This window comes from Chlorocebus sabaeus, chromosome 23 (assembly GCF_047675955.1).
Source record: "Chlorocebus sabaeus isolate Y175 chromosome 23, mChlSab1.0.hap1, whole genome shotgun sequence".
NCBI classification, from domain to species: domain Eukaryota; kingdom Metazoa; phylum Chordata; class Mammalia; order Primates; family Cercopithecidae; genus Chlorocebus; species Chlorocebus sabaeus.
The window spans coordinates 39017741-39030230 of NC_132926.1; the positions used below are offsets into that span (position 1 = coordinate 39017741).

General features: G+C 42.3%; 1 protein-coding gene across 7 annotated transcripts in view; it reads right to left on the reverse strand.

The window, feature by feature from the left end:
• Positions 1 to 12490, reverse strand: part of ARHGAP26 (Rho GTPase activating protein 26) — a 460619-nt gene that overhangs the window by 63606 nt on the left and 384523 nt on the right. The window contains exon 21 of one of the 7 annotated variants that reach the window (XM_008014814.3): positions 6792 to 7630. The exons of the other annotated variants lie outside the window; for them this stretch is intronic. Coding sequence (XP_008013005.1) covers positions 7552 to 7630 — 79 coding nt within the window. The 3' untranslated portion in view covers positions 6792 to 7551. Of the gene's footprint in view, positions 1 to 6791; positions 7631 to 12490 lie in introns of those variants that run through there. 7 annotated transcript variants of the gene reach the window in all.

Here is a 12490-nt window from a genome sequence, read left to right on the forward strand (position 1 = left end):
ATGTGGAGCCAAAAGAGCCACTCCAATTCATTCTGCTCCTCACCTTGCTCCAAGTGGCTCCACCTTCTTACAGTTCCTGCTCTGCCTGGACCCCAAAGCCCTAAGCAGCCTTTTCTGGATTCCTGGCCTGGGCTTCCTGCCCATACCCCCTCAGTCACCCTGACCTGAGGATGTCCAACAGGTCTAAAGAGCTGATGAAATTATGGGCTCTTTCAGCTACTCAGAGAGCTTTTGTGTTCACTGCCAGCTATGTACATGAGGTTGTTCTAGATGAGTTAGGGGAAGGCATGTGTTATTCTTTAACTGAGATATGACTGGAACCCAGAGAGCAGCCTCCCTTCTTACCTTGTGCCCATCACGAAGCAGGACTCTGCACCTCAGTACAACCCTCCAAACACATTCCAAATACCCAGTGACTGTTAAAAGAGCAACGATGACCATAATTACTGCAGGTAACTTTTACTGAGCCCCGATTATGAGCCACAAGCCATGCAAAGAGCTCTACATGAACTATTTCATTTCATCCTAACAACCCTAGGAGGTAGATACTATTATTATTCCCATTTAACAGATGAGGCTTATAGAGGGCAAGGAACTGTTCATTGTACTCAGAAATAGAAAATAAAATGCTATATGTTTTTACTTATAAGCAGGGAATAAAAAATACACATCATGGACATAAAGATAGAAATGACAGACACTGGGGATTCCAAAAGTGGGGAGGGCCGATGGGGTGGCGATTGAAGAATTACCCATTGGGTACAATGTTCATTATTGGGTGATGGGTACATTAGAAGCTCAGTCCTCATAACATCACACAATATATCCACATAACAAACCTGCACATGTACTTCCTGAATCTAAAATAAATTTTAAAAAGGAAGTGTTCATTGTAAAACAACTAATAAAGTTGGGACGTGAACTCTCAGTAAATCTTCCCCCAGAACCCAAGCTCTTAATACTGTGGAAGACTGAAGAATGAGGGAGTGGTTCTTACCGAAGCCTGCACGGGGTGACATGGAGGAGGATTCACATCATGCACCGTGTACAAGAAACTCCATTAAACTTCCTTTTAGCTATTTCTGTTCCCCAAAGTTCCTCCCTCACTGACAACACCCTCATCTCTCCTCCCTCTTCCCCATCCAGCCTCCAAAAACCCCAACCTGTATGTTCCACTCAGCCAAACCAGTGCAGGGCCCCTGGGGTCCTGATTCTACCCCACCTTTGCACAGATCCACACTCAGGTTTCACAGCTTCAGCCTGCAGCCAGGCCAGCCCCATGGCGATGTGTAAAAAAGCAGCCTTAAAAAGATCATATCCTCTCCAGAGGAAAGGAGCCGTCTTCCTAGTTCGGCACACGGGCCAGCTCAGCTGGGCAGACATGGTGCTTTCTTTCTCTTACTTACTACAAATTCATGGATTTCTATATGAATCTGAAGTAAAGCAAAGTACAGGGCTGTGGCAGCATGCAAATAGGGTTCTACATGACATCACATTGCTCTTCTGTTTTGGGGCCCGACACACTGATTATATATTCAGATTCTAGATGAGGGTCTTAGGTTTCTGTTGAGCATTTTTGCACATGGAGATCTAGTTCTTCCTGAGATGTGCCAAGGCCAGTGGGTTACACTGGGCACTTGCTTACACAAGGTGAACCAAAAATGATGACTAAGGCAGAAAGCTGGCTCTGGGTTTCAACAGGAACACTCAGGGTTATGGCTAATGGTGCTCTCTATGCTCCAATTCAGAGCTACTATAGTCAAAATATCAACTCAACACAGGTTTTATTAACCCTCCCTTTGTACTGCCACTGGAGTTGGCATACAAGTGAAAAGAATAAACTCCTGCAACTGGAAGAAGAGCTGCTAGCAGAACAGAAAAATCAGCCATGGATGCAAAGAAAAATACAGCAAAAAGAGTCTCATTCTTTGAAATGATGAACCAGGGTGCTTGCTTGCGAGCATCTAACCTAATTGATTCACGCTGAAATTAAAGGCAGAACTTAATAACTTAACAACTGGCTTGTAAGGAAGAGGTAATTTAATTTAGAATTTCCTTATAGACAAAGAACCAGAAAAGAGAGCCCTCATACCCATACAGAGATTTGGGTATTGCATGAAAATTTGATAGTAAAACTTCCCCTGACCCATGGCAAGGCATAGTCTCTCTTCACTTATTTTTTCCTGGTTACATTGATTCAGGGTTTAAAGAACTACTCATTCTCAAAACTTTCCTTTTCCATATAAGGTCAGAAAACAATCCTTCAAGATATGAATTAAATTTTATTTTAATAGGATATTTGATATAGTGCATTATATAAGAAATTGTTACAAATTTTTGCCACTACAAATATCAGTAAACTGCTAGTTCTTTGGGATAAAAAAAAAAAAAAAGAACAAATACAATCTAAGGATAAAGTCTCTTGTTGCAATGGGGTGGGGAGGACTTCAAAAATGCAACACATGCAAATGATCAAATTGCAGCTTTTCATTCTTTGTGATATTTTTTCCTTTCTATGTCATTCTTAGAGTCCAAATTTTAAGTTTTCTTGAAATCTAAAACATTAGAGCCACAGAGGCCTAGTGGGCATAAATAAATAAATAAATAAATAAATAAATAAATAAATAAATTGGGACATAGCTTGGTAGCATCTGAGAGGTAGGAAGCCTCCCGGAGAACAGGAGAAAAAAGTTGGATCATAAAACTAGAACTCCGACCAGGCATGGTGGCTCATGCCTTTTAATCCCAGCACTTTGGGAGGCTGAGGTAGATGGATCACCTGAGGTCAGGAGTTCAAGACCAGCCTGGCCAACATGGCAAAACCCCGTCCCTACTAAAAAAAAAAAAAAAAAAAAAAATTAGCTGAGTGTGGTGGTACAACCCTGTAATCCCAGCTACTCAGGAGGTTGAGGCAGAAGAATCGCTTGAACCTGGGAGGCAGAGGTTGCAGTGAGCTGAGATCGCGCCATTGCACTCCAGCCTGGGTGACAGAGTGAGACTCCATCTCCAAAAAAGAAAAAAAAAAAACATGCCTAGAACTCCTTCTACCCAACTCACAGCAGCAAGACCAAGGCAGATAAGGAAATTAATACACTTCAAAGCAGATCTAGAAAACGAACTAGGGAAATTATTGGAAACCCTGCCTACAATTGCAAAGATACTTCATTCAACCATAAATATTTTTGAGTAAATGACCCAACTGCTCACTTACTACTTAAAATGTATCTTGCATTGGCAGCAATCCTCCCCTACATATGTAGATCTGATCTCCCTCGTCTGAGCAGCAGCAAGGAGAGTATATTTTAGTCTTTTTCACAGTGCCTGGAATAGTGTCTTTTTCTTTTTAAGATGGGGTCTTACTGTGTCACCCAGGCTGGAGTGCAGTGGTGCAATCACAGCTCATGGCAGCCTTGACCTTTTGAACTCAAACAATCCTCCCCTCAGCCTCCCAAGTAGATGGGACCACGGGCGTGCACCACCACACTCAGCTAACTTTCTTTTTTTTTTTTTTTTTTGTGTAGAGATGGTATGTCATGTTGTCCAGGCTGGTCTTAAACTCCTGGGCTCAAGTGATCTTCCTGAAGTGCTGAGATTACAGGTGTGGGCTACTGCACCCTGGAATAGTGTCTTAAATAGTAAGTGTTCAGTAAGTGTTTGCTCATTGACTGGGAAGGGAATGTCTGTCAGAGCTGGTCGATTCTGGATACTGATATTAGTGAGTGCTCCAGAGTGCAGTTAGGCTACAGTAGCAAATATTCACGAGGCGGTGCCATACTCCAAAGGGAAACATTAGATGAAAATAAGTTTGTGTTCCATTGAGGCTGAAGGGGAAAGCGGGGAGTAAGGGCAATTGGTGGGTGTTCATTTCCTCATATGAAATGTTTGTAGTCTTCTCTTGGGATAGTGCAGAGTCTGACTGCTCTCTGGGATGAGATTACCTTGGCTGTGGCCATCACTAACATGTAGCTCTTGTCTCTTTTGGATTAGTATGTCCAGGATTCTCATGACTCCATTTCCTGATTTCTGATTTCTTGCCAGTTTATTTTCACTGTGTGACAACTGAACGTTGTAAGTGCTGTTATGGGATGACTAAGGACATATGTCCTCTAATTCTACTTCCACCCAAAGGATCAAGGGAAAAATGGGAAAGGGGATTGCGTGTGTGTGTGTGTGTGTGTGTGTTTGGGAGTAGGGTGTTTCTCCTCCAGAAGAAGCAGCGAATTATATGGAGCTCCTACCATGAGGTCTATGCCATAAGGCACAGTACATGGATGCTACGGAGGGGATGCAGGCTTCCCCCGAGACAGAGCAGAAGCCAACACATTCATTTGAAGAAATCTCTCTTGTGCTTCAGCTTTGGATTTACCAACCTTCCAGCAGCATTGTGCAAGTCAAAGTGCTGGAGTTAGAGGGCTTTACTCATCTTTGTCTGTGACGTCTGATATGATAGACTTGCCAATTTCATTCTTCTTTTCTATCTCAGGGCCATCATCCTTACATTATAGTCTGCAAGTTTCACCTACTTAAGTTTTCAAAGGTTTTCAGTACAGTGGTAAACAAAATAGACTGCACAGTGCTTTCCAATTTGCTCAAAACCCAGAATGATTTCTATCTCACTGCTTTGGTAACTAAAAAACAAAACAAAAAGCCTCTTTTTAGTGAGCATAATCACAAACAATATCACTTCTACCCTTACAATAGAAGCTGAAAAGGATTATAAAATTACTAAAATGTCCCCATTTTCATTAGCACAAAGCCGGTGATCTTATTGTCCTGCAGGCAGGGGATGGTGAAAAATACAGGTGATTTAAGCAGTAAGTCTGAGGTTACCAGGGCAACTGCTAATTATTATTGAGTAACTCTAGTATATCTCCATAAAGGTCAGGAGTTAAGGTTTTTCCATTATATATTCTGCTTTAAAATGGAGCTTTCAAAGGAAATTGGGTAGATAGCAGATGGAGAATGACAGATGAAGATCAGGTGAAAGAACTATATATAGCTCAACATAATTGAACTACTTACATTTCACAATGTTAGTTGGGGGTTGGAGGAGGAGTTCATGAGTAGCTGCTCAATGTTAAATTGACTTTCTGGATTCTTAAGTTAGGGCTCCCTAATTTTAATAAGAAATCTGAGGCCGGGTGCAGTGGCTCGTGCCTGTAATCCTTGCACTTTGGGAGGCCAAGATGGGTGGATCATCTGAGGTCAGGAGTTTGATACCAGCCTGGCCAACATGGTAAAACCCCGTCTCTGCTAAAAATGCAAAAATTAGCCAGGTGTGGTGCCACGCACCTGTAATCCCAGCTACTCATGAGGCTGAGGCATGAGAATCGCTTGAAACTAAGAGGTGGAGGTTGCAGTGAGTTGAGATTGCACCATTGCACTACAGCCTGAGCAACAGGGTGAGAGACTCCATCTCAAAAAAAAAAAAAAAAGAAAGAAATCTGAAATAGCCCAGAGGCAGGGGTCTAACTGGTTCTACTCAGCTCCCTGAGCGACAGCTCAATTAACTCCATATATGATTTCCTCGGCTGTGCCAAGAGTTACCACTTACTAAACTGACATGGAGCCCTGGGCTAGGCCAGCCTGGAGAGAGGGAGCCATTTGGCCATTGACAGAATGATTCAACGACCAATGACCAATGGCCTTAATTTCATTTTCACTTAAAACATACCAGCCCAGGCACGATTACTCACACCTGTAATCCCAGCACTTTGGGATGCTGAAGTGGGAGGATCTCTTGCATCCAGGGGACTAGCCTGGACAACATAGCAAGACCCCAACCCTACAAAAAATAAAAAATTAGCTGGGTATGGTGGCACAAGCCTAGGACTACCCAGCTACTCAGGAGCTGAGGTGGGAGGATCGCTTGAGCCTAGGAGGTTGAGGCTGCAGTGAGCTGTGACTGCACCACTGCACTGAGCCTGGGAAACAAAGTGAGACCCTGTCTAAAAAGAAAAAAAAAAGAAAGAAAGAAAGAAAGAAAAAAACACACCCAAAGCAACAACTTCTCGGTAAAGACCTTACTCTTCTGTCAAATAGCATCTCATTTAGATTCCTAGCTATTGAGGTAATACAAAAAATTTTAAGGTTAAAAAGAAAAATCTTGGCCAGGTGTGGTGGCTCACGCCTGTAATCCCAGCACTTTGGGAGGCCAAGGCAGGCGGATCACGAGGTCAGGAGATCGAGACCATCCTGGCTAACATGGTGAAACTCTGTCTGTACTAAAAATAGAAAAAATTAGCCAGGCATGGTGGTGGATGCCTATAGTCCCAGCTATTCAGGAGGCTGAGGCAGGAGAATGGCGTGAACCCAGGAGACAGAGCTTGCAGTGAGCCGAGATAGCGCCACTACACTCCAGCCTGGGCCACAGAGCAAGACTCCGTTTCCAAAAAAAAAAAAAAGAAGAAAAAAGAAAAATCTTTTCTCACAAAGACGTGTTCCAAAGCTTTAAGAGAATGAATGGATGGTCATTTCAAAACTAAGCAAACGTATTTCTGAGTTTTTGAAGCTAAACAGTCAATGCATGCACATGTTAAAAAAAAATAATCCCACACTACAAGAGGGTAGTGTTAAAATGAAAAGTCAGTGTTCCTTCTGCCACAGATCACCATCCCATCTGCCTCCTTCAGGAAAAACCACATGGATTCATTCCCCTGTATCTTCCCAGAAATATTACAGATATTACACCCACCCATGTGTGTCTATATCCCTGGATTCTTATACAAAATACTATCATATAATGTACACTGATGGTTTTCAAATCTAGCTGCATATCAAAATCACTTGGGAGGCTTAAGGAACACACCACAACTTAGACCCTACATCAGATCAATTAACTCTGAGGCTCCAGGGAAGGGGCCTAGGTGTTGGTATTTTTTTATTTTAGGCTCCCCAGGTGGTGCTAACGTGCCGTCTGGACTGACAGTCACAGCTGCACACTGTCCTACACCTCTTTTTCCCCCTTAATGTGCCTTTGAAGGTAGCTCTAGACCAGCACATACAGAACTACCTAATTCCTCTGTTGTACTGGATAGTACTCAACTCTACCATTTATTTAGGCCGTCCTTTATTGATAGCTATTCCTGCTGTTTCCACTCTTTGGACATCATTCATTTGCCTCTCCAGACACAATCTTAACCATCTTAACCCTGATCTCTTCTCTGGGATCTAACCAGCACAGATTTCTTCAACAGGGCTTTTGCAATCTCTGGCTTCCTGTTGGGTTCACCAATGGGGAGCTCTTTAGACTAGCGGGGGAAGGAGAGGGCCAAGGCATTTATTCCATTTCTGAAAGGTCTGGCTGTGTCCCTTGACCAAAGGTCACTGCTCCTGTCAAGGCACCAACTCGTATGGTATATCCTTCTGGGATCCTGTACCACTTTCCTCTTACGTCCTCTTAGCTAAGGGTGGTGACTGGGCAGCAGCTGCTAGCCCTGACTTACTGTACTATCTCTTGTGATTCCTCGGCACCAACTCTTTGGTAAATAAACCCTCCTTGAGTTACGTTATTTCAAATGCACCAAAGTTTCTTCTTAGGATCATAATACGTCATCCTTGGATGAACAGCTTTGTCTTTATTTGTTTGTGGACAATAACATCTTGGTTTTCTCTGAAGACAAGACTTCTCCTGTATAGGGCAACAAGAGGTAATAGGGTAGTCTGTAATGCAGCTATTTTATCCCTTTTCTGAGTATTTTTGACAACAGCCAAGGAATAGCCCCATCACCAGCTGCCTTCACTTTGTAAAGCATATTAGAAGGAACATTAAAGCAATGTCTTAGAACTCCACTGCTTCCTTGTGAAGGAAGGTGATAGATACTAGAATTTGATAGTGCAAATGCAGTGAATGACTAAGATGCTACATTTCCAAATAACTTTTTTTCAGAAGTTCTTTTCCGTTTTGCTATAATGATAGTCAAATCAACACACAGTCCTAGGCTGGAGAGGAATTCCTAAGGCTAAATTCTTCCCCAGTGGAAAGTTGAGATTGCAATTGGTTTCTAGTCTAATTAGTGTAGTTTCCAGTTGGCTCCACCCAACGGAGGAACAATAGGGTAGGGGGCTTTGACCAACACTCTTTGATGCCTGTCTTGGAAGAGGAGCACTTCTATTGATTTCAGTGTATTTTATTATTTATAGTTAATTTAATTTGGGGTATTTTAATTCATTTTTAAAATTATATCAATGCTTTTAATCTGTGTTGCTTTATGCTACATCAGGATCAAACAAATAAAAATAAATACTGAGTGTCCATCTGCTGCCATCATGTGAAGAAATCAATACTAGGGGTTTGTTCATTGGTAGTGGGGGCAGTCTGAGAGCGAATAAAAACAATAGTAGAAACCAATTTTTATTGATTGGTTTTATTGACTGATACTCTGAACGAGGCCATTTACTAAGTATGAGGAAGGCATTATCTTATAACCTTAAAAGTAGGTATTATTATTATTATTATTATTATTATTATTACCATTTCACGGAAGAGGTTTAGCTCAGAGATAGCAAATAACTTTCCCAAGTTTACACAGTTAGGAAATGGCAGAGCTGAGGCTTGACCCTGGTAGATCCACAATCAGGACACACAGGCTTTGCTCTGCCCCAGATTCTCAAGCTTACCAATGCTTTTCACATGATATAAACCTATAACCCATTTCAGTCTTCAGAAAGTTATTTGTGGCCATACACTTACATATAAACAAAATCTCTGTTCTCTGGAAGGATCTTTACCATAATAATGCCATCCACTATGAGAAATACATTTCCGCCCTCAAAAGTAGAGTGTTGATTTAGAATAGCATTTTCTAAACCATGGAACGCTGTTTCAAGAGGCTTAAGAGAAGTGCTGTAGAAATCATGTACTATGGTCAATGTATTTAGGAAATGTACCATAACAGATGCCCTTTCATGATGGACATATTAAAGGCCCAGAAGTTCTCTAGTCAATAATTGGTTGATCTGGCCAGGCATGGTGGCTCATGCCTATAGTCCCAGCACTTTGGGAGGCTGAGGCAGGCGGATCACTTGAGGTCAGGAGTTCAAGACCAGCCTGGCCAACATGGTGAAACCCTGTCTCTACCAAAACATACAAAAATTAGCTGAATGTGGTGGTGTGCACCTGTAGTCAGAGCTACTTGGGAGGCTGAGGTGGGAGAACTGCTTGAACCCAGGATGTGGAGGTTGCAGTGGGCTGAGATCACACCACTGACTTCCAGCCTGGATGGCAGAGTGGGACTCCGTCTCGAGAAAAAAAGAAAAAAAAGAATCTGTTGAACTTAGTCCAATGCAGCTCTTGCTCCCTTCCCTTCCTGTACCAGTTTGGGAAATGCTGATTTAGACATCTGTAATCTGTCCACGTTGATGCTCATCCATCACCTTCAGTATCACATAGCCTGGGAGCTATTTTTCTGTCAATACCAGCATCTTGATCTTTTCATGTTACACACACCATAGATAAACCATAAAAATATCTACTGGCTTAATTGATGCATCCACCCTGTCTTGATTTGTAACCAACAGGCACGCATTTGCGAAGCAGCTGACCGGGTTTTTGGGGGGAGATTGAAAGTGCAGCACTGGTGAGCTAATAGGTTCCTGTGAAAAGCAAACCCATCCCTCTTCAGCCTTATAAGCTGTGACTGATCCCAAAGGCCACGGGCAGAGCTCAGTTAAGCCCCAGTACTGTCATCACTGCACAGACAATCAGAGGGTGCTGGTGATGACACAGGCTTGGCCCTGAGAGCTTTACACTGAGGTAAGTCCTGATTTTATTCTGGTGGAAGTCCATGAGCTTAACGCACTAGATCACTATGCACTATGGCTCTCAGACTTGAGCATGTATCAGAATCATCTGCAGGGTTTGGTAAAACACAGATTACAGGGCCTTCCTTCTAGAATATGCTGATCCTGTAGGTCTGGGGTGGGGCCTGAGATTCTGTACATCTAACAGGCTCCCAGGTAACGCCAATGATGCTGGTCCCAGGACCACACTCCGAGAACCAGTGCACAGGAACTAAGAGTCTGCCTTGGAAGACCAGTGTAATAGAGACCAAATGAAGCCTACGGTAGATCCTGCATGGCTCTCCAGATCGCTAATGCAGAGAAGGAGTTAAAAACAAGATTCTAAGGCTGTTTCCAACTAGGAATGCTTTCCTAGCTAAGTAAGCATCTGCTTTCCAGATTGACTAAAAAAGGTTTCAAAAGCAGTACTTGAACTCTAATGTACTTTTAATTTACCCAATTTAGAATCTGAATCTATGAATAAGACCCCTCAGATTAAATACACAGAGACAGAAACAATTCTAATCCTAAATAAGAAAAATAACACTTTAGAGTTCCTTCAAAGTTCCCTTACAGGCATAACAATGCTGAAAAGCCATGCAAAATCTTAAGCGTATTTCCTTCCCATATATTCTACCAAAAATTTGAGATTTAAAATGCCTAAACTTACACAAATAAAATACAGTGTCATAAGGCATTTGAGGGCAGCTAAATTCAAAATGAAATTCAGTCATTCATACCTTTAATTAAACCCCAAGACTTTAAGCATGTACTGTACATCAGGGCAATTTTTGGAAACTGTTTTAGGTTATTTAGCAAGATTTATAAGTTTAAAGAAAAAATACAGACCCTTTCTATGATTTTAGCTTGTACAGGAGAAAAGAACAGAACAATATGTGTAAAGGAAAACATTTTTCCATTTGTGATTTCCACTCTGCTGGAAAACAGGGATGTGGCTAGGCATTCAGACGGCGCCCTGCCCCTACCTCCTCCCATACCCCCTCTGCTGACAGGCCGTAGAGATCCAAGTGTCACCAATGGGTCCCTGGTGCTTGGGAAAGAAATCCTGCTGGCTTACCAAGTGTGAGGGCTGTCTCAAGCAATTTTTATATTTTAAAAAAGAAGAACCACCACTAATAACCAAACCCATTTATCTAATAAAAATTGGATGGAGGCAGGAATCTCCACCCTCAACCAAGGGAAGCCCAGCTGGGCTCCTGATTGATGAGTGAGATCTTGCTTAGGGAAAGGGAAAAGCAGACATGAAGCCACTCAGAAAATGGGTCACACCAGTAACAAACTGAAAATGTCAAGGGAACGTGGCCTAGTTACGGGGCGGAGCTGTGGCTTCCACAGCCCAGGAGCCTGAGGTGACAGAGGGAGGGTATCTGGCATGTCCAAGAAACAACAATGAACGAGTAAGTAAGCTGGAATCACCAAGGGCACTGTGGGGAGCAAGGAGAGGCAAATGAATCCTCTTGAGAACAATGAGGCATTCAGGTTATTTCCAAAGGTAAGGAATGTCACCAAGTTTTCAGGCAAACCGGTCTGAAGAGACCTTTTCTGCCTGGAGGTGGGTGAGAAACAGAATCCTCAATCTAAAAGGAAATATCCTTCTCCACAAAAAGCTGATCCAGCCACAGAGGAAAACTTCCTCTTTCAAAGCCCCACATTCCAAAGGATGACAAATAGAGACAATTCTAGTAAAATCATAGCTGCCTGTTTGGGTGTAACCCTTTGGCATAAAATAGCATGGAGATGGTAAAATTGCTTTTTTTAAAAAAAGATGTCATTAATTATCACTTGTCTAATGCATATTATTCATTTTGCCATGCATTTGGTCTCAATAAATAACAGCTATGCACACAACTTATCAGGTACCCTGTGGGATTTAGAGGTTTCCAAATCTTCCAGGAACAGGGCGTGGCGTGTCTACCCTAGCTGGTCTTGCTTTAAGGGGGGGTAACACTTGCCTCTACAGCAGAAGTTCCTTCCTCCTCTTCAATGATAACTTACAGCCTGGACTGAGTTATAGCTCCAGTCTCAGATTCAAGGTAGGAGGCTGGTGGGGGAAGGTGAGTGGGATAGCCGGAGACATTTCTCTGCACAGGAAAAATACATACCATGGCTGAGGGACTGGAGAAAATGTAAGGATAGTGTGTGGGGGTAGCCCTCCAACATAATACTAATAATTGCCATACACAGTACTAAAATATGTAAATAAAAGATGATCTTACTTAATTTTCATGCCACTTTATTTGAGGAGGTTATGATCACACTATTTTACAGATGAGAAAATTGAGGTACAGAGAGCTAACGTCACTTGCCTCCTTCCCCTCCAAATCCCTATCTCCTTGATTCTCCTTTAGCTTTCTCCCTGGGACTTCTCAATATACTGTGTGATATACTGTGTTAAACACTGATTTATCTCCTGTCTCCACTAGAATATAAAATCCATGAAAGCAGAAACTCTTTTTTTTTTCTTAATATTTTTAAATCACTGTACCTTCAGCACTCAGAACACCAAGAGGCCCACGGTAGGAGTTCAATTGATATTTGTGGAATGAATGCTGACCAGCTAAGCTGAAGATACGTAAAATCTGAGAGATATCTCTGAAAGCAAGTTTTCCCTGAATTTCATCAGAGAGCAGCTGAATCAAACTCAGAAGCCAGCAATGTTTCAGAGAAACAACTCTGTCTGGACGCAGGC